We start from the raw sequence: 21,678 nt of genomic DNA on the forward strand, positions 1-21,678 counted from the left end.
CTATATGGATACACCCACTTGTGCATTTCACTGCGACAATGGCGGCCCGTTGGCAAGTCTTACCTTCTGTGCTTGTCATATTTTTGGCATCTACGCTTATTCAGGCCGACAATGGCTTGAATCTCGATGTGCCGAACGTCGAGGAGAGTGTACCGGTGCTGCTGTGGCAGTCACCGGCTGCAAAAGGCCAAGTGGACATCGTGAAAGATGTGCCCAAGAAGACGGCCGCCGGGCTGGAAAAGGTGGACGATGAATTGTTCACCAACTTACTCAAGGTATGTTAATTTAAATACCATCACTCTAGAGGTTGTTTTGAGACTTGCGAATTCAAGATTTCTCTCCAACGGACCGAAATCTTGTTTTTCTTTTTAGATTTTTAATTAGAAAAATCGATGTTGACTCCAACATCTGTTTTGTTAATTAATGGAAATTGAAAAACACTTTAAATTTTAAATAGATAACAACCTGTATTTTTCTTTCAGGAGAAAATAAGTTCGAAGGGAAGCAAACCGCTTGTCCTCTTGTTCCTGGAGGAGAATCTCAGTTCGGAAGACTTTGTCACAGACGAAGACAAGGTTTTCCCCCATCTGCAGAAAATTATCGACAAGTCTCGTGACACCATTTACCTGCCATCTGTTGTCTCGCCCACCACTGCCCTGAAGGAACTTGACCAGGATGGCTACACCTGGTTGTCGTATAACTCTGAAGAACTGCCAGAGAGCGAGTCCATCATCCTGGTCATCAACCTGGACGATGCCCAGGAGGGCGAGAGCAGACCCCAGATGCTTTCCAGGCACGATGAGAAAATCAGCTCGATCTACAGTAGCGCCCTGAAGGTATACTTTTATTTTAAACTTATTTAGGTGCTGGAATTCGTGAATCTGAAATAAAATAAGCCCCATTCTAGTATTAGCTGGAACTTAGATTTAGGAATTTTGTGTAACACTTTTTAAAATTCTTCGGAGAGTTAAAATACAAAAATCTTTAGCAAAAAATGTTGTCTGGCATTCTGCATTTTGTGGTTTTCTAACTCTCTTAATTTTAAACCGACCATTATGTGTCTGAATAATTGCCAAAATTTATTTGTTTGAAATGTATCGATTAACCAACAATACTGTTTTAAATCCAGCTCATTTGGGGGTATTTTCTTCCTCAGTAATTGAGGCAAAATACCAATAATAGTATTAATTTTTCAAACTTATTATCAGGTGTACAGCAACGTACTTGGAATCTACACTTCGCGTTACTCGTCCTGGAACTCTGCCGAAGTCTCGGTTCACAGAATACGGCGTCAAGCTGCTCCGTCGACCTCTGTCACTTACAACAACGGCACTTTTTTACATGACAGTAACAACAAGGTGGTCATGTACGTCAGAGGCGACCCGATATTGATAAAGGGCAACACCCCGATCAGGTTGAATCTGACCAGCGCCACCACCATCACTGTCGACGAGAAGCAAGACATGCAAACCTTCAGCGTCGTCTTCTCTCAGCCGTCCAAGGTCGGATCAAAAGGTTATTTTTTAATTGATTTTTAATAAGTTGAAAAATCGCAGGTGACCCTTCGGTTCCGCTTCCCAATTCTGTTCACTGGCTACTGGAACATCGGAGAAGTGGAGGTGCAGAACGGTTCCGACGCGCCGATTGTTCTGTCGCTCATGGACAACATCACTGTTCCTATGAACTTCTCATATCACTGTAGTGCTTACAACACAACCTTCAGAGAGGGCACCAATGCACTCGTGCTGACTGAATTCCAGGTAGGATGAGTTAATTAATGCGGCTTTGATATTTTTTCAATTTTTTTGCTCAACAAATTTTGGGGTTTTTCTAATTTTGACTTGTATTTGCACTGCATTGTTTTTTAATAGAGGTTTTGTTCAATCTATTATTAAATTCACCACCAATTGTTGAAAAGAAGGGTTTTATAAAAGGGAGGGTTAGAATTTGTCCAGTTCTCTCTTTGTATTATTTTTTTTCGATGGCCAGTAATGTGAAATCCTTTGCGGTGTTGATTTTGTGTCCTGCTGACGAGATTCTATAGGCCGTAAAGTAGTTGTATGCTTCAAGAATGATCTCCTTTTATTTTTCCCGCTCAACCTAAAAGAAATATATTTTTAATTAAAAGTCTTGAGGAAATTTTGTCCGAAAATATGTTTATGCTTGGGGATTGTGGTCAATCCATTAATTTTTACGCAGCTAACAATAAGTAGAAGGCAAGTGTCAACATTTCTTGAAAAATCAAGAAATTTAAAAGGAAAATTGAGTGTTTTCACACCAAAAGAGTACTCAAAATGCGGAAAATCAATGGTTTGCTTTGAAATGTTGATATTTCTTTTAAACTTTCAATGTTCTCAAGTAAATTTGAGTTTTTCTAACCTATCATTTCTATTTTTTCGTCCATCGAATGGTTAAAAAACTCGATAAACTAATAATCACTAAGCTTAGAAAAAATGCTGCAAAAAGGGAATGTGCTGGCTAAAATTTCGTTCCAAATAATATTTCATTGCACTGTGTCGAATTAATTTATAAAAATTATTGTTTTTTCATCTTTGAACACGGCTATTTAAGTCTAAAAACAACTAAAATTCGTCTTGAAAATAATAATAGAAATTGAAAACTAATTTTGAATATTGTCAGTGACGTTTTTCTTCTCTAAAAATAATATTGATTTTCACTACTAACATGAGCATCCGGAATTAATTCATAGCTGTGAAACCAAAAATTTAATCCCTGTCCTTATTTTTTTGTCAATTTCAGGTGCAGCCATTCAACTACCATCTGCGTTTCAACGACGCCTACGACTGCAGCTACTTCTTCACGATCCCCATCTTGTCTGGTCTGTTCTGCACCATTTTCCTGGCCATCATCATGGCGTACGGCCTGTCGATGATCCTGGACATCAAGACCAACGACCGATTCGACGATCCCAAGGGCAAGACCATCACTGTCACTGCCACAGATTAATTGATTTACATGCAAACAGCGAGCTTCCAGTTCTAGATTCAGCAGTCAATACGCATGTTGTGTAAATACCACTTGTTGTTGTTGTTATTAATGTGGATCCGTGAGGTGTGCATATTTAGAATGAATGAGGATATAATTATATTTATTCCCACTTTGAGATGTAGTTTTTTCGGAGGTGAATCTGCAACGCACAAAACCGATTCTCAATCTCGATGTATCTACCGTGGAATCTCGTAAAATTATGAAAATCGTGTATCTTTATCCAGACTTCCCGTTGTAACATATCAAAATGCAACCACAAAATGTACTCAGTTCTGAATGGTATTCTACTAAGATTTTTAGGGTTTTGATGATGTGTACATAATTCCATTTACTTTTGTGATATTTGTGTACATAGTGACTGCATTTCTCATTTTTGAACACAAATCACAGCGTTCAAGTGCAAGCAACAAAATACCGAGATCTGTTCAAATGAATTTCAATGTTATTTTTGATTGAATATATATATTGAGTAATCCAATTTTTGCTGTCAATTAATGTTTCTCACGTACCAATATTAAAAATGCTTAAGGCGTGGAATCGAATTATAATGTATACAAAACGGTTGTAATTTACGTGTCTTGAATCAAAGTGTGTAGACACTCGATGTCAAAAATTAAAAATAAAGCAACAATTGTTAGAACAGGACTTCACAAGTTTGTTTTTATTTGGCCATAACATTAAATCACATTTTATCAAAAATAATAAAATAAAACGGGATGCTAATGTAAAAAGTACGTCTTCGCAGCTTATTACAGAAACAATAAATTCATCATGAGAAACAATGTACATTTTGTAATGCTGGGTGCAGAGATGCAGATTCGCAGAGTAAATGCAGAGGTGAGGAAGTGGATTTCTTAAAAACGGCTAAAAACGTCTGCAAAACCATTTTGTTCGTCTACGGGCGAAATTAAATTTCTTATCATAATCATCCTAAGCTTGGGATTCTGCAGGCATACTCTTGATATTTTCGTAATTAGACCTCCTTTTGTAGTTTGTCGACGGAAAACTTTCAACTTGGTTTCGCAATGGATTCAATTCAGTCGCTTGAAGCCCACAAAATACAAATATTTGCACAAAAACAGTGACTACTATATAGTGATTGCGTTGTTTCAGCTAGAACGAGTTGCGGTATAGTTTTTGCACGTGAGGACTAATTATTATCGAAGGTTTAATAGTAGGGGTGAGTGCACAAGTAAAAGTCAGCTACACATTTCATGTCATGGAGCTTACTGAGTATTTTGACAGGCAGGCACTTGGGCCCCATGCAGTACCCAGAATCCTATTGAGTGCTCGGGCATTGATATAGGCGAGTTCAGATCCATTGGTTGGGCAGCCATAGGCGGCAGACGGAAGTTGGCCAGCAGCTCCAGCTTCTCGCCGTTCAGCAGCACGTGCCTATTGGTAGACAAAAGCGATTAGTTAGAAAAACATGTTTTTATAAATACAGTTTTAATTATTATAGGCTTTTGATAAATAGTTTACTTGATTGAACATGACATTTGAATCAAAGGCAAACTGAAAGAAAAATAGACACTTACTGAGATTGAAGGCCGGTCTCTCCTTGCAGGATGTATCTGTCCACACTGCTGACGTTGTGCGTGCCTTGCAGTGACAGCTCAATGGCATCAGAGAGCAAATTGATGCCGAAAATCGTGACTCCTCCGAGGCCAGGATGCAAAGCAGATGGCTCCGTGCAGTGGCAGTAGATTCGGACTGGCCCTTTGAAATCTTTCAGCAGCGTCACACCCACGACGCCAGTGCCCACCAGTCGCTTGTACAAAATGGACACCCAGAAATCCTGTAGAAAAAGGGATTCTTAGGCTTAATAGCGGTCTTCAAATTAAAAAGTTAATTTTATTTAAATTTCAGTTATGACTGCTTTGATTGTTACAAGTCGCTTTTGTCTTAACTTTCAGTTCAAAAGGCCTTAAAATTTATCTGGAACTTAGAGTATACTCTAGTCAATAGCATGTTGGTGGTTTTTCTTGTGATTTTTAAAACAAAATATCAACTTACTGGGTTGGGAACGAGCGATCCATGGTCATTGCGGATGAGACCATAATGTCCGCCGAACAAACTCTGCCTGATTACCACCTTGATGCCCTCGCTCGCCGCAACGCCAAGTTTGTCCAACCAGAGGAAACTGCCGACAAACCGGTCCGACAGCTCAGCAGCACCGCCACCAAAAGCGGTTCCAGTTTCTCCTGCACAATAAGCGTTTTAGTAATCCGATTCTTTGATAAATTCTGGAGTATTTACCTAGCCAAACTGGCATGCCGAGTGCCATACTCTTCATAACATTCTTGACAAGACCGATTTGCTCATACAAAACGTTGTACGTCTCCACATTCAAAAAGTCCTGCAATGTGGCTTCCCTTCCGTTTAAGTAGTACCTAATTAAAAAGATCATAAATCGATATTTTACTCTCGGTAATTGTTACTAACTGGTGCCAAGTCACAGCATTAAGTCGAGGAGCAGCAGTTCGAAGGAACTCCCTCAGGTAATCCAAGTCGGCCAGCTTGAGCGGCCGTGGTCTAGTTATATCCGGGCCCAAAAGGAAGGATCTTGAGTATCTTGGATATTGGTTCAGCAACTCCCGCAAATTCACGAAATCCTCTCCCAGTTGTGATGCTTCCACAAACGTATCAAATTTGTGCCGGTATGCATTTGGCTCTGCGAATTATTGAAGCAATGTTGAAAAATGTTAAAAAACAATCTTTTTAACGTAGCCGAAAAGCAATCTTAAAAATCAGATGTCGAGGGGCTTTCTGCATTATTTCTTTTGCAATTAGGACTAGCAAACATCTTTACTCATCATTCACAAAATTATTAAGATGGAAAAGAATTAGCTTTCATCGATTCATGTGTGGATGGGGAAACAGACTCGCAGACCATTTTTTTCTCAGCAAAAAATGATCTCTATAATTTAAATTGTTTAGCAAGTCATCCAAATTGAAATGAGTGTCTTGATCAAGGCTTTTGTTTTGTGATAAAAAATAAACTGTCAGATAATTCACAAAAAAGACTAAGAGACGCCAGTTTATGGATTTTACACCAAAGTTTAAGATTTTGATTGGCCCTCACCATTTCCCAGCTGCCAGTGCAGTTTGAGTTCCTGTTTGCTGGCGTAGTCCAAGAGCTCCTTGGCATTGGTATCATCCCAGTCCTCGCCCTTTCTCAAAAGCGCGTTCAGGTCGAAAATCATGTCCATGCCAGCCGTTTTCGCGTAGTTGTGGAGTTCAGTGAGTGTCTCACCTACAGAGGAAAGTATCGATCAAAGGAGGAAAACCCTGGCTGGCCAGCAGGGGCGTACCAGACATGTTGAAAAATCTCTGTTGCTTTGTGCACATTTCTCCTTCGTAGGCACAAGAGCCGCCGTCCAAGGGCAGTGCCTCAGATTCGTCAAATTTTCCATCTTGCACGTGATTCTCGACAAAAATCAGTCTGTCTGCGGCTGTGCCTCCAACGCGTAAATATCCAGGGGACAGGTATGTACCCAGCATTCGAGCAGCTTTTGATCTGCTCACAAAAACCACAAATTATCAACATTTTCAACGCTGACAAAGAAAGAGGCTCACTTCATGTCAAATTTTTTAAATCTCCTATGTATCTGCGAAGAGTCTAGAGCGACGCTGAGAAATCGCTCGTTGACTACTTGAACGAGGTGGTCGGTTTGAATAATGACGATTCGTTTGTGGTCGTCCTTGGAGTACTGCGACAGGGCAGGCCACAGCCCTCCGAATACCAACATCACAACGTTTAGACAGCAGAAGGTCACAATGCAATAGCGAGCTCCGGTTTTCCAACAAGTAGATGGCTCTGGAAATCCATTAATTTCGTTTAATTTAAAATTTTCACAGGCATAAAAAATGCAGAAACTGATTAATTTATATCATTGTTTGTATAGTGGTTGAAATAGTTAACCTTTGGGCACCGTGGTGACGTTCGTATGTCGCAGTTCAACGGGCGTGGTGCCCTCAACAAGCATACTTGCTTCCTCAGAATGGACTTCCTCATTGGCGACAGGAACCCCAAGAATCATCGTCGAAGAGTTAACGTCGATGTCTACGTCTCCGTTGGACAGCACTTCGTCGCACAAGGCCTCTTCTGCACCTGAAGACGCCGTCATTTTCGGCTGTGGTCCTGTTAAATCGAGTTTTTTCGATCAAGTTGGTGCGAATATTAAAAATCTAGACAGAAATGTATTGCGCGTTTGTAAACACAGGAAATGGGCTACGATCTCGTCTTTTTGAGTCTGGAAATTGCAGCATTGCATTGCGAATGTGTTAACTTACTCATTTGACGGTAATTAAAAGAATGTTTCGCTCTCACTGCTACGAAAACGACCGAAAACACTACATTTTGGAAAAAGTCGACAACCACCCAACTGCAGAAGTGCAGATGTTTTGCAAATGCAGTGTTGCCAACATCCGCAAGAGACGCAATGGTCACGTAGGCCGTTATCGTCGTAGACTCGTCTCATTTTCAGGCTTACACATATTTTCATTTTGTGAAAAATGATCATAAAAATAATATGCAGCTGGAGAAACCTTTAAAGGTGTTTGACAATTTGATAAAATTTAAATTATTTCCATTTTGCGGAGAGTTACGTTAGTGGATATTCTGCTCCTACAGTCGATATTCGCTTTTCGGTGACGGCGCCAAGCGGCCGTGGGAGGGACTAGTGCGAAAAGGCTCACTCGGGCAGAGGAGGGGAGTGCTGACGGGAGACTCATTGAATACGCCGGCAAATTTAGTCTTACGTGATCAACGTGAGTGCCGGTGCGTGTGCCGCAAAGACTCTCGTTTCTGAAGCCACATCAGGCTTCGTAAGGGTGACTTTCGCTGGAAAACAACTCGTTCGAAGGGTGAGTACCTGTTGCGACTGTTGAACGCGTTTTCAGCCAGGGGAAATCAGTATATTATTAAAATTAATTCGGGCGGAATCAGTCAGGTTCTGCCCATTCTGACCATTTATACGTGTAGGGTGAGGGTGGGGGTGGAGGAGAGGCAGGGTGGTGTTATGGTAACAACAACATTGGTTACGAGAGGGATGAGCGGGCGTTTCAAATATGTGATGAATGAGATTAGATCTTATTTCGTAAATTAAAAATATTGGTGGATGAAATAATTTTTAGATTTTAAATTTTTTCACTCAACCTGCAAGGGAATTTGCGAAATTTAAAGACTATCTATATAATCCAGTGTGCCAATGCCAAGTAAATAAATAAATACCATTCTTTACAGGGATTCAAGGGTGTGACTTTGATATTTTTTATTTTATTTTTAGAAATCCGCCCACAACAGATTCTAAAATTTCGCATTTATACGAGAAATATTTGTTAAAAAAAATCCTGATTTTACTTTTGATTTATTTTTAGAAAAATATTTGATACAATTTGAGAGGTGGATGCCAAGTGTCGACAATTGTTAGAAAATAATGCTGACCACTGTAAATAAGGCCTGGTTTTCACGCCCAGTTCGTCTAGAACAGTCGTTTGGTCAAAGGGAAGCTCTCTTATTCCGCAATGACTTTTCTTTTAAGAAGAGCTCTCCAAAGTTGGCGAGTGCCGTTTTCGCCGAAGCAGCACATCTGCTCCGGTGAAAATAACAACAAAAAGCAGCGGCGGTGCCGATGAAGAGAAAATACGAATGAGTTTGCTGGCTGAGAGACTCACACTTGCCCGCCCGATGTACAATAAAGCAATCAGCCGCTGTTTACGCTGCCCAGCGCATTTATTTGCCCGAGAATGGACCAGCGGCCGGTTGGTCGACGAACGAGACGGGCGCGCGGCGCGAGTGCCCTACATTTCGCCACTTCAATGTGTATTCACACGCAGCACGCTTTTAAGGTCGCATTTTGCACAGATTTTTATGCTTTCAGGAAGGACGAGACGCTCGTGAACCTGAAATTCGCATGAGCACTGAGCGGCCTCGTTGTCGGTGCAATTATTACACTCGCGAGTCATAACTGTGCGCCGAATAACAGAGGTCGGCGTCGCGAGTTCAGACCAACAATTTTATGCAAATTCGTACACGGCTTAAAACGGGCACGCGTTTTGAAATTCTAAATCTGCGTGATGTCAGTTGGCAGAAATAAGAATTAGTACATACACTCGGTCGGTATAATTTCATTTCGGTCTTACTGTTAAGGCTCGGTGCCGCTCACAAGGTTGTCTGTCATTCGGGTCTTTTTAAATTAATTTAAATCATCTAAAGAATTCATTTGACAGAATCACAGAAATAAAACAGTGCAGAAAAAACAATTATTCTGAATTGTGATTTTCGAAGAATTTAAGGAAAATTCTGTCTGAAATAATTAACCCTAAAATCTCAAATCAAAAGCTGGAAGACTGAATATTTGGTCTAGAAGGTGGAGGAAAGTGGTGTTCAATACTTAGTATTTTACTTTGAAAAAATAAACCTATATAAAGCAATTTTAACTCTCTACTAATTTTTAGAAGCGCGTTTTAGCCAAAAAATCTAATTTAATCCTGCTTTGTTTTTAATTCTGGAAAGACAGCAAAAATTTAGGAGAAATTCAGGTCTTATTAGCAGAACTTAACCTTTGCAATACAAAATTTCAGCCAGGCAGCAACCTGCAGCGGAATTTACATCAGGAAAAATAAGAAAAACGACGCCGCAACTGATTTTGAGTGCAATAAAAATATAAAAGGTGATTTTTTTTTCCTTCAGTGCAACAGAACCAATTTTTTTAATTAAACACTTAATTAATCAATGGACAAAAATTAGGTTTTGGTAAAAATATCGCTACATTCGTTTTACCTGAGATTCAGCGGGGGCCAGATGTGCGATAAAATTGGTTTCCTTTGCGCAGGTCCAAGATGGCGTCTTGTGGGAAACAAAAAGCTCTCTTTGGATTGCCGGACGAGTGTCAAGAGTTTGTTTTTGCGATCCAAAAGACACAATTAGTTAAGAGTAATGCAAATTATACGTCACAATATTGACGAAAAACTTGCTTCTTTTCGCGAATTTTCACGTGACTGTTTTTTCGCGGCATTCTCCACCGGACGCCATATCTGCGCATCGCACCAACCTGGTCCCCGCTTCTGGAGATTAAGAAAAGATCCGATTGCAAATTATGGACATAAATTCATTTACTTAATTCAAAAAACTGATTGTGAGAGCATCGCAAGGAATCGATTTTACCAAGATAACGCAAGCACCTTGAATTATTTACGTTCCGCCGTCTTATTATTATCACTGCCTATTCGGAAATCAGTGAAACCGGCTAATTACAGCACGATCTAAGTCGAGCGTAAACGTTATGAATGACAATTTAGTAAACAAGAAAGGCGAGCGAGCATTCACGTGTCTCGTTCGCTTCTACGGAATTCCTCGTCGTGTTTCACTTTCAGGCGGCGGGCAACATCATTAATTTATAAGACGCTGCAAAGGCAGGCGGCGGCGGCGGCGCTCCATTTGTCTCCGGAGGAAAGACGCACGGCGTGCGGAATGGAAATACACGAAACGAGATGCAAACTCGCTCGCGGCGTCTTTCGCACAGACACAAACACACACATACCTATATGTGTGTGTGTGTACGTAAAGCAGGATGAATTCGTTGCGGTTTCGTGTGTGTGTGTGTGCGTGCGTGCAAAATAATCCGGCCTCATCTTTCATTTTATTGTTTGCTTGGTGCTAATTCAAAGTGCCACCGCGCCTTATTGAACCTGACGTCTAAAGAGGCAGAACGCCAGATTAGACCGGCGCGCGATTGTGGGCGTATGCACACAACTTGATCTTGTGCTCGCTGCGTTTGCGGTGTTTCGCGATATCATCCTGCGGGCCAAAACTCCAAACCCAAACGGGGCTACCTGAGCGCTCACTTGAGACTTTGCAAGACCTTGAGAATAGGGGAGCGTGGGTGTGCGTCTATTTTTGCATGTTTGACTCAACTTTTATTTAAAGGTCAAGCCGCATCTTTTTTTGTTTAATTTTCGAGTGTATAGTTGTCGTTATTTTTTTGCCGGGAAAGTTAAGTAAAACTATTTTCCTACTCCAGATTAAGTCTACAAAAGTAACTTGCTCGTTTTGTTTTGAAAACTTTATTCGAAGAGCGAGCTGTGGAGGTAAACTTCTCTTCTGGTTCACTTTTTCTGAGCTTTAAGTAATTTTAAACCTTTCGTTCCTAATCTTACACTGCTCAAAACTGTTGGAAAATCAGGAGATCCCTGTTATTTTTGTAGAAAGTAGTGACGGTTTTACGGTCGATTTAGACGGTTTTTAGCGCATACTAGGTTTTGATTCACGTTTTTAAAAGTTTATTCAAAGTATGTGACAAATTGTAAAAAATGCGCTTAGCTCAACAACCAAACGATATTTTCCTTGTTGCAAGAATAGGGCAACAATCAATTCGACAGTGAAAATTTAGGTGTTTGTTGAGCTGTGCGAAATTTTTACGGCACCAAGACGGCTGTGTATTTTCCTATAATTTTTAAGAATGGATAAATCTGCAGTTTTCGAGATACAAGGGGTCAAAAGTTTATAAAGGGCATTATTTTTAGTTAAAATGCAAAAAGAATAAAAAATTTTTACCTTAGGAACATGCCTTGGGTCACTTCTGAGGTCAGACAAGACCATCACAGATCAGAACAAGTAGAAAGTAATCGAACCCTGGCGTAAGGATAGCCTTTAGGATCGATATTATATTAATTTCCCGTTAGAAAGTCAACTTAAATTACGCTTGACGGACTCTATTGGTTCGATTTGCCAATATCGGCCGAATTGAGAGGTTTCAGAATTATATTTAAAAGTGAGAAACTAAATCTGTTTATTTATTTTATCTTAGAAAAAAATGCGAAAACTGCTTCTACCATTTTTAGCGTTTTGTTAGAGTTACGCTCAATTTATTTCTGCCACAACAATAGCAATTTGCTGAATCGTGTCTCTTGTCGTGTCGCAGGAGCAAAGGTACCTCCATGCAATTGAATTGCTGGCCATTGACCGCCCCAGTCACCTGGCTGCTCTAATTGCACGCCGTCCGAAATTCAATTTGCCCAGTCCCGTTTTGCGCTCTTGCTTGTGTTTATTTTTTTTCTCTCTCTCTCTGAGCAACTCTCAGCAGCATTCATAATTAATTTGGGGGATCCGTTGACCGAGCGAGGAACGACCACGCTCGGTGCATCTGACGTCACTCGTTTGTTGTGCAGCCAAGCCTGGAGAGCACGCTGGACGAGGGGTCAGAAGACTGAAAACGAAATTTCACGCCCGCCAGAATTGCTGACTCGGAAAGTTTGTGTACAAATAACGCTGATTTTGTTGTATGTGTGCTGTGCAAGCGGGTAGGCAAACACGAGGAAATCTTAACGGATCTTAACGGATTAAATTTATTTACAGCTGCAATTGCTCATATTTTCGTTTTTGAATTTGATTTTACTCGAGTACTTCCACCATTTTTTGAGAAAACCAATGTTGTAAACAAACACCCGCACTATAAACACCATACAACTATATTCATTTATTATTTTACTTTGCTGCTCCACTTGATAATGCAAATTGAGATGCGCATTTGAAGCCCTGCAACGTCCGTGTAATATACCTCTGCTATTTCAGCAAGTATCAAATTAATTTTGCAATAAATAGGTAATTAAATCGATGCGAAAACCAATCATAAACGAAACTCAATACTTGATGTAAATTAGTTTATACCTATTTGACGTTAATAACTGCTGAATCTGAAGACCAAATTAATACAATGCCGAAATTCGCGAGTCCAAAAATGGTTTTCAATAAGACCTTAATTCTTTTGGTGTTAGCTTGAACCAATTATTTAGGAATCTGCCGACAGTAATTCATGTATTTTGTGAAAGAAGGAGCACTTTGTACTGGACCTGTAGCAAAAAATTATTTACTGAAAAGGGGCCTGTCTGAATTTTGAAGCCTTCCAACTCTCCCGACTCCTTTAAATAATAGAAATATTTTTCAATCGCAAGAAGTCATAATTTTTGTTTTGCCATTATGTTAGAAAAAATAAGAGGTATAATAAGGAAAGATTAAAAACCAGCGGGGAAAACAGGAGGCACGAATAATATAATTTAAAAACTGAAATACCTTTTAAATTTAAGAATGGTGGGGTGGCAAAAGAGAAAATTGTCTTGCAATTCTCTCGCTCTCGTACAATATAGAGCAGCTGCTTTGTTTTGTTTCCTCATGCTTCATTAGCAATGCTTGAAAGTGCATAAAAAAATAAACCTGGATAGCATTTTGCCTCACCAGACAGATTCAAAGGAGTACAAGAAGTGACAAATTGCATGAAATTCGAAACTAAATTTTAAGTTGGAAAATTTAATTTGTTTCAAACACATTAAGAATTCAATGGTGCATATTTCATCTTATTCTCTTAGCAGTAAAAAATATATTTGTATCTGTCCTTACAAAAAATTGCCCTTTGATGGCACGTCGCGAGCGTAAAAAATAAATTTGGCAGTCATGAATTTTGCATTTGGGGGAGATGAGCTAGCACGTGCTCTTTGCGAGATTGCTGCCTGCAGAGACGCTACTCAATTTTTTCCAGGCGCAAAAGAACACACATATACACTCGCACTTATTTTTGAAAATATTTTACGCCCAGCCCGAGACGTGCCCTCAGGAAAGTAATGTAGCTGAGGATAAATTTCTTCGGAGCATCGGGGATATTTCAAAGTTTGAGAACCCTCCACGCATGGAGTTGCAAAATATTCGCCCCCGTGTAAAACTAAAACACGGACGCGCAGCCACGATAATTTCTTGCCTTCTACATTGCAAAAATAGGGAGCTTAGCTCCGAGGCTGAGTAGAGTATAAATAATAAAAAAATCGCGGTTTTACAAAACAAAAACGCACGCAGCTTTTCCCATCCGGTTTTGCATTTTTTGACGCATGAAAATCATTCTTAATGAGCAGGACGGAATTTTTATGACCACCTAATGGAAAATTCTGTTTCGCACAAAGCAAATAAGTTTCCTGTGATGTACACCTAACCAATGCGAAAGGTGAAAGGTTGATTGATATTAATAAACAATTTCAATTCTGCCTCTTTTATTAAAAAAAATATATGAACTAGTTGCGTACGAGGAAAAATAAATATAAAGTTTTGCTGCCAGGTCGAACAGGAAGTATTTTTGGGCGGATTGTGCGCTCCCAAACCCGTATAATATGTTGTTATCTACCTGAGCTGAGCTGCTTATATGCTGCGCTTGTGCTGTGCAGCGCAAAAAGAGCGAGAAGAGTGAAGGGGAAAAAGCGAAACGAGAGCAGCAATTTGCGGAGCTGCTGATGATGAGCAATTTTTAGCGCCCGCTGGGGCATGATGAATGCGCCTTGCTCTTCTTTTCGAATGTAATCAGAGTGGACGCGAGTGCACAGCACCACGCATCCCGCTTGTGCAGCTTGTAATGAACATGTCAAACATACATTCATCTGACCGCTGCAAACGAGGAGCAACAAAAACTGTGCCGCTCCTACCGTGTAATTAATCACATCACGACCGACTTTCATCACCGAGCATAGCAATAAAAAAGAAAATAATTATAATTATTGTTGTTTAATGTAAGTTGAGGTTTTAAATTTATTAAGGATTGCTTCTTTAAACTGTTGTTTCAATTCGGTTTTGTTAATTCCTCTCTCCTCTTAATCTAAATCTTTGAGCCCGCAGCGCCGAATGCAGAAATTTAATAAATAATGTTTCAAAATAGTTTCCTTGAAGAAATCTTTGGTTTTAAAACACGAGGTGTTTTATGTTAAAATGTTTTTATCAATGGTGAGAGGCGAGAAATCTAATTAAAGGGATTTTTCAATTACAAATATTTTTAATCTCTTGAATGAAATAATTTTCTTGGACCATAAAGTTGGTAAAAAGAGGCCATAGTTAAAAACTGATTCAATTAAATTAATTAATCAAATTGCAACATTTACCACCGACCAAAGAAAAAAATTTGAAAACAGATCTACAAATTAAAGTAAGAACAAAATTTCGAATTCACAAAAATAAACATTTTCGCACAGGAAATCAGACCTTGAGATTTAAAAAATAAATAGAACTAACATCCACGCACAAGTCCAAACTTTGCAATTGATTGTTATCACGGAATGATACGGTTTTTGGTTCACGCGTGGCTTAAAATTGAATGATCCTTGTCCAATTGAAAATCCCGTGATTATTACGGTAGCTCAGAATAAGCTATGGCCGTCCTAAATTCAAATTATATGAAAACGTCAGCTTTATATAGAGTAACGAGCGAATAACGCATGCAGAGGTTGGTTGGTGTTCAATCATATTTAAGTAACAAAGAAATTGTTTATGCAAGCGTGAACGAACAGTGATTGTGATCGAGCTGCGGCAGGAAATAAAGCTGACCGAGTCGTCCTGCTTCGCGTCCAATTTAAATGCAAATATAGACTATTCAGTGAGTGAACGAACGCCACACCGGCCGACGAGATTATTATTGACTGCAAATCATAGCGCGCACTTTGTAAACAAACAGCGCAAACAGACTTAGAAGGTATCGGCTCGTGCGGCGCAAGATATATATAGTGCGAGATAGACCCTGCCTGCCGGCCTTTTGACGATAGCAAAGACCTACTAGGAAAAGAAAATGCATTGCCTGGGTAAATGTTTGCCTTCGCCCCCCAACCAATTGCCCGAGTGGAAATTGCGCAGAAGGGACCGTATCAGTATCATCTGCTGTTTTCATACAAGGTTATATGACTGTGGCTCACTTCGTCGGTGTGAATAGTTAAATAGTCCTGAATTTGACATATATGCCGTTGAAACTTAACTAAAATAAAATTGGTTCGCACTGCGCAGATCCAAGATGGCGTCTGAATGTGGGAAACAAAAAGCTCTCTTTGGATTGCCGTGGCGAGTGTCAAGAGTTTGTTTTTACGATCCAAAAGACACAATTAGTTAAGAGTAATGCAAATTATACGTCACAATATTGACAAAAACTTGCTTCTTTACGCGCATTTTCACGTGACTGTTTATTCGCGCCATTCTCCTCCGGACGCCATATCTGCGCGTCGCACGAATATGGACCCCTCTGGAGAAATTAGGATTTGCAGTATAATTTGTCCGTCTGGAGGTTTCACATCCGTACTATTTTGTTAGATAATAAAAAGAAAGAGGTTCAGTGATTTTCCAGCAAATAATGTTTTCCTAATTTTTCTAGAAAAAAAGAACAAACAAAAAGGGTGCAAATTAAAGCTATTCAAAAGGTTGAAAATTGGTTTCAATCAAATTTTAGTCATGCAATAATTAAAATTTAAGCATAAAACTACTAACAGTTGTAAATAAAAATGTTAAGTGGTAGATAAATATTTAGAAATATTTAAAAAAGTCCTTTTTCTAATTATTCTAGAAAAAAATCTGGTTCACCTATTTCCTAAAGAGTATATTTTTGTCGATTTCACCCTTTTATAGTAAACCCTGTGAGGATTCTTTTGTAATAAACATGAATTTGGTTACAACTCAATGTATATAAATTAAATTATTCCAGCACCACACTTTCAGCTCATTGTCAGAATTTTCTCCATAGTAATATTTCGTATTTTTGAGGAAGAATCAAATATAAATGAGCGTTCAGGTGGCACCGGAATAATGGCGAGAACAGTAAGTCTTGAACGCAAATTTCCGCCACATAAAGCACATTGGCGTCGCGCAGGTCGGCAGAGCACCGGGGCGAAGGTTCCTTCGTTTATTTTAACGAGTTCAATATCGTGATTTACGGCTGCGATTTTATGGTTTCGAGATTACTTTTGCCTCTGCTGATCTTGGGCTTCGCCTAGCAGATGAGTTCGCCAGTTCGCCAGCCCCCCGATATTATTACGCCACGCGGTGCTCAATAAATGCCCGCGAGGCCCGCAAATTATTTCGCCCTTATCTGCAACTGCCGTGCCACCGCTTTTGCGTGCCGGAAAACGACTTTTAAGAAGAGAAAAAAAGTGCTCACGGGGATGACATTGCCAACTCGTTACTTTTTGCTTTTTTTTAATGTATACAAAAAAAAATGACACAAAGTTTGTGCTAAATAATTACTGTCTTTAATAACCACATAATGTTGGTTGTTCCACCTAATAATAATAATTTTTGGGCTCCTGTTAAATTAGTTGAAATCCGCTGAGGTACGTATGAAGCCTAGTTTTTTATTTCTAAACATTTTTCCTGCTTATTTGTATTGGCAATCAGATTAGTTAGAGTTGCATCCATATTAATGCACCAAGGTCAATAGGACAACTTTAAAAAAGCGGATCAATTGCTTTACAAATTAAAATTGTAGAGCTTCTCTCAATGCTCTATTTTTTTCCTCTCTCGCTTACTTAATTATTCCAGCTTTTGCGTAATTTAAAAGTGCACTCGGTTGTCGGAACCCAAAACTTGTCGAGTGAAACCATAGGCTCGGAAACCGTACAATCAACTCCGTTGCACGGCAAAGTTTCAGAGCAACTAACTCTCATATTTACTTTGCTCAAGTAAATTCAGTGCCGAAACGCAGCCCGCGGCATGTCTTTAAAAGTACTCTCTTTAAAAGGAAGGCCTCTTGCGGGCGAACACAATGAATTTAGACCTATTTTTAAGACCCCCTTTCCAATTATTCTGCGCTCGTGCACCAGTTCGCTCTATCTTTTTTACACCTTTTCTTCTGCCCGCCGAGCAAGTGGCGGCAGATAAAACGAATTTCGCCGTGAGCCTTTATTTTTGCTCCTTTTTACAACTCCCCTTTAAATATGTATAATAGACTTTCAAGGGTGCACACCCCTATCGCTCTCTTATTTATTTTTTATGCTCACCGCCTCTTTTTCTCGCTCTCTCCGGGGATATTTATACTCAACAGCCGCAGTTTGGTCTGCTTTTTGCTTGCAAAATTCAATTCGCATTCGAACTACATAACACAAACACACTCCACATGCTACTAAGTGGAGAGAGAGAGAGAGAGAGAGAGAGAGAGAATGGTCGAAAAACTTTTGCAAGCCGAGAGTGCAAAACTTGCCGACCGCAGCAGGCGAAAGTTAATTCAACTTTTCATAAGGCAACTAACTCGTCTGCTTGATGCCGTAGATTATTTCGAATTCTAGACCATGCTGTTGGGAAAACTTTTATTTTTATTTTTGATATGGCTTGTTTCGATATGTAGTTTCCACAATTTTAAGTGTGTGAATTTAGTACTTTTCCTCTGGTTTGTTTTAGAGCGAAAATTTAATTTTTTGTAATTAACCCAAATCAGTGGGGGGACAGATTCGAGCGACGCGCAGGCATGGCATCCGGAGGAGAATGGCGCGAAAAAATGGTCACGTGAAAATGCGCGAAAAGAACCAAGTTTTGGTCAATATTGTGACGCATAATTTGCATTACTTGTGTCTTGTGGATCGTAAAAACAAACTCTTGACACTCGTACGGGAATGCAAAGAGAGCTTTTTGCTTCCCACATTCACACGACATCTTGGATCTGCGCAGTGGCAACCAATTTTATCGCAGATCTGGCCCCCGCTGCCAAAAAAAAATCAAAAATGCATTTCTAGAAAGGTTGTAAACTATTTTTTTTAAATATTCAGAGACTGATTAAACCAAAAATTTTAAATTACGTTTTGAAACGAAAACATTTTCAAGGGTTTCTAACCTATTAAAAGATTTTTAATTTAAAAAAAACGAAGTAAAATTTTGTTTTGGTTATTTTGGAAAAAAACACTGGATTAGTTAGCCGTCCTTTGCGAAACCCCAGGAGAATTTATTGATCCCTTTATACGATCGAATATTCGAATTTAAAATTCCCCCAAAGAACCGATACTTTCCTTGTCTGCCAAAGTCTCGTTAAAGCACACCGACCGTATAGTTTCCAATGGAAGAGAGCAAAATTTAGAGACTGAATTTAAAATACGGCGCCCTTGCGAAGTCGACGTTAATGGGGCGCTTGGCTGCACCTGAGTCGCCAAAGTCTGCCACTCATCTGGAAGCGAGACAAGCGAAAGCGAATTCGTTTTTTTTTCTCCACAAAGACTGCCTCTAGTAAAAGCATCGCCATAAGGAAACGCGTAAAGTGTCTCCCATCGAGGTAATATATTCTTTTGATCCGCTCATTACAGACTCTCTGAGCTATTAACAGCATGGCTTGCTAAAATATTCGCTGTTCAGACTCAGAGGGGCGCCCAATACCATATTGAAAACGGATACAATTAAAACTGAAAATTCGAAACAAAAGAAAATTTGTAACCTTTCAATTTTTCAATTCTTTCTATAAAACTATTTAATTTCCTTTTATTTTAAAACTGAAAAAAGTAATTCTATGCCGAACTTAAAATTGAATTAACTGATTGATTTTTACTTGGTGAATTTCCTTGACGGTGTATCGATTTAAATGAATTTTTATCTGTAGAAGCACAATAAACTCTCATAATTTAGTGTCCCTTTAAGAAAAACGAAGTCGAAATGTCGATGAATTTCCAGCGGGGTCCAGATTCGTGTGATGCGCAGATATGGCGTCCGGTGGAGTATGGCACGAAAAACGGTCACGTGAAAATGCGCGAAAAGAAGCAAGTTTTGGTCAATATTGTGACATATTTTCCTTACTTGCACTAATTGTGACTTTTGGATCGTAAAAACACCGTGACATCATTTGCATTACTTGTTCTAATTGACACTCGTACGGCAATCCAAAGAGAGCTTTTTGTTTCCCACATTCAGACGCCATCTTGGATCTGCGCAATGTGAACCAATTTTATCGCACATCTGGCCCCCGCTGTGAATTTCTTGATAAAAACGGCTTTTTAAAAAAATTTTGAAACTAAAGTCGGCGCCTCGGCACGAGTATGTCACTTCAGGTAACTTTCTCGTTAGTTTCACTCTCGTGTGATGCTTTCAAATTAAATTCAAATTAGCCGCTCGTGTGGAAAGAGTGCGCCAATGTCGCAAAAACTATATTGTGGGAGCATAAGGCCCCGGTGAAATATGTCCGCCGAATGAATTTAATATCGCCCTGGTGTGTGTAAAGAGGAATTTAATAACCGACGCTGCTCGAGATTAAAAAGCGGCGGAACTTGTGCAAAATTGACGCAGCGGAAAGAAAAAAAGGGTAGTGTCGCAGCAGTTGTTTGGCTACTGCGCTGGAAACATAAAAATCACTGCACAATAATGAATTGGAAAGAGGCGCCGCATGGTGCATGGGTTCGCTTGCGGCGGTCAAGAGAGATAGGCACTTTTTAGTAAAAAGAACTGCGTTTTGAGCTGACAATGCTGTCATTACAGCAGTTAAAATATATAATTTGCATTAAACTCCGCATACCATTCATTGAATAAGAGAGGCTATAAAGCTTGGGAACAAAAATAAAGTAGATTGTTTGAATGTTATGCCGTGTGATACGCAAACGGACGTTTTTGTCCTATTGTCAGAGCCATGAATGATATATTGATTTTACACAATAACACATACTTGGAAATTAAACGTATTGCCTTTATAAACGGCTTTCTAAACGTTATTAATGGAATTCCTTTTATCGTCCTCAAAATGTCAAGGACCAAATTAAACAATTATATTATTAATATTAAAGAAGAATTTTGTCGGGTTGAAGCAGCTGTTGGCGGAACCACCGAAGAATGCCTTACCTTGACACATAATTTTCCTTTCTTGCTTCCAATATAACCGGACGAAAGTAACATTCCTCGGGCAATGAGAAACAAGTCGGCGTAAAACCAGCTTTCAAAGTGACCCGCGAGGCAAGAAGAAGAAAAAAATTATACAACGCGTGTCTCTTCACGCCGCTGGCGAATTCGCTGTTGATTCCCTGCTTGTAGGCGCGCCGGGCCAATTAATTAAATGCAGCAGCATCTGCTGACCATTTGGAGCGTGCTTTATGGCGTTATCCATATCCACGTCGAAATTCGGGCCTTAAATGGTGACTTGTTTTATTCAACGCGTTCCGAGAAGCCACAATTGGCGGCGTTTCATTCGCGTCGAGGGAAATGAACACGGTTTCCGAGAGTGAATCGCGAGCCGTTGTCAAGAGTGCGCGCAGATGAGGCACAATCAGCACTTTGATGGCTCAGCAGCATCATGTGGTGCGCGATGAATGTTTAATGCGCACAATATTATCGCCCTCATAACAAGCCACCGCACGGCTGCCTCTCTCTCTGTTTCAAAGCCAAAGCAGCCTGATAATGTTACGACTTGCTACTTAGGCTTTCCAACTGTGGTTCCTGCTGCTGCAGTGAATCACGCTGAAACCTTTCAGCAATAACGACTGAGAGCAGTTTGCTGCTCTTTACCGAGGAGCCAACTCCTTGAAATAGTCTCAAGCAAACTCTAGTACCTGCCGCACTGACTCTCCCAGATCCTGCTCAAAGAGCTTCAAGATTATTTCAAGATTGAAGATTATTCAGTTTGAAACACAAATAATTTAATCTGCAATCATTTAGGCAGTATTCTATTAAATATCATGATGAGTCTTAAAATCTGTTACTAATTTAATCACGGTCAATACATTATTTCGTCGCTCTTTTAATAAATTCTCGGGGGAGAAAGAGAGAGCACAACCATTTTATATAATAATAAATAATTGTTGTTGTATTACTGGTTGCAGTTGTAGCCATAATTCACGAGTTTTCTTCCTATCCATGGATAATCCGCAGCCCTCCAATGAGGAACGAAGCTCATGAATTATAGAGCAACAGCCGCATGCAGT

At 39.8% G+C, this 21,678-nt stretch overlaps 3 protein-coding genes across 10 annotated transcripts in view; 2 read left to right on the forward strand and 1 right to left on the reverse strand.

Moving 5' to 3' along the window:
- Window positions 1-10: 10 nt before the first annotated feature.
- On the forward strand, window positions 11-3,654 carry LOC135941343 (V-type proton ATPase subunit S1-like). The gene is made up of 5 exons (XM_065486758.1): window positions 11-275; window positions 483-836; window positions 1,209-1,502; window positions 1,557-1,760; window positions 2,761-3,654. The coding sequence occupies exons 1-5, from the start codon at window positions 39-41 to the stop codon at window positions 2,965-2,967; spliced, it is 1,296 nt and encodes a 431-aa protein (XP_065342830.1). The 5' UTR covers window positions 11-38; the 3' UTR covers window positions 2,968-3,654.
- On the reverse strand, window positions 3,641-7,443 carry LOC135941342 (heparanase-like). The gene is made up of 10 exons (XM_065486757.1): window positions 7,306-7,443; window positions 6,935-7,153; window positions 6,589-6,829; window positions 6,324-6,529; window positions 6,095-6,265; window positions 5,455-5,683; window positions 5,269-5,402; window positions 5,026-5,213; window positions 4,548-4,807; window positions 3,641-4,404 (listed from the first exon to the last, which is right to left on the reverse strand). The coding sequence occupies exons 1-10, from the start codon at window positions 7,307-7,309 to the stop codon at window positions 4,236-4,238; spliced, it is 1,821 nt and encodes a 606-aa protein (XP_065342829.1). The 5' UTR covers window positions 7,310-7,443; the 3' UTR covers window positions 3,641-4,235.
- A 299-nt stretch (window positions 7,444-7,742) lies between these two features.
- LOC135941341 (protein O-linked-mannose beta-1,2-N-acetylglucosaminyltransferase 1-like) overlaps window positions 7,743-21,678 on the forward strand; it is a 216,458-nt gene continuing 202,522 nt past the window's right edge. For 3 of the 8 annotated variants that reach the window (XM_065486748.1, XM_065486747.1, XM_065486749.1), the window contains exon 1: window positions 7,743-7,878. The gene's annotated coding sequence lies outside the window, so the exon portion shown is untranslated. The remainder of the gene's footprint in view (window positions 7,879-21,678) is intronic. The other 5 variants (XM_065486753.1, XM_065486754.1, XM_065486755.1 and 2 more) reach the window with 3 other exon arrangements.

This window comes from Cloeon dipterum, chromosome 3, assembly GCF_949628265.1.
Source record: "Cloeon dipterum chromosome 3, ieCloDipt1.1, whole genome shotgun sequence".
NCBI lineage: Eukaryota > Metazoa > Arthropoda > Insecta > Ephemeroptera > Baetidae > Cloeon > Cloeon dipterum.

What these genes read in the sequence shown, in the direction of transcription:
- LOC135941342 (XM_065486757.1), bottom strand. An exon ending in TTTAAAAAATTTGACATGAA is followed by an intron (nt 6,530 to 6,588) that starts GTGAGCCTCTTT and finishes TTTTGTGAGCAG; the next exon opens with ATCAAAAGCTGCTCGAATGC. An exon ending in GAGATTTTTCAACATGTCTG is followed by an intron (nt 6,266 to 6,323) that starts GTACGCCCCTGC and finishes TTTCCTCTGTAG; the next exon opens with GTGAGACACTCACTGAACTC.
- LOC135941343 (XM_065486758.1), top strand. Translation starts at nt 39, where the DNA reads ATGGCGGCCCGTTGGCAAGTCTTACCTTCTGTGCTTGTCATATTTTTG. An exon ending in TCTACAGTAGCGCCCTGAAG is followed by an intron (nt 837 to 1,208) that starts GTATACTTTTAT and finishes ACTTATTATCAG; the next exon opens with GTGTACAGCAACGTACTTGG. An exon ending in TCGTGCTGACTGAATTCCAG is followed by an intron (nt 1,761 to 2,760) that starts GTAGGATGAGTT and finishes TGTCAATTTCAG; the next exon opens with GTGCAGCCATTCAACTACCA.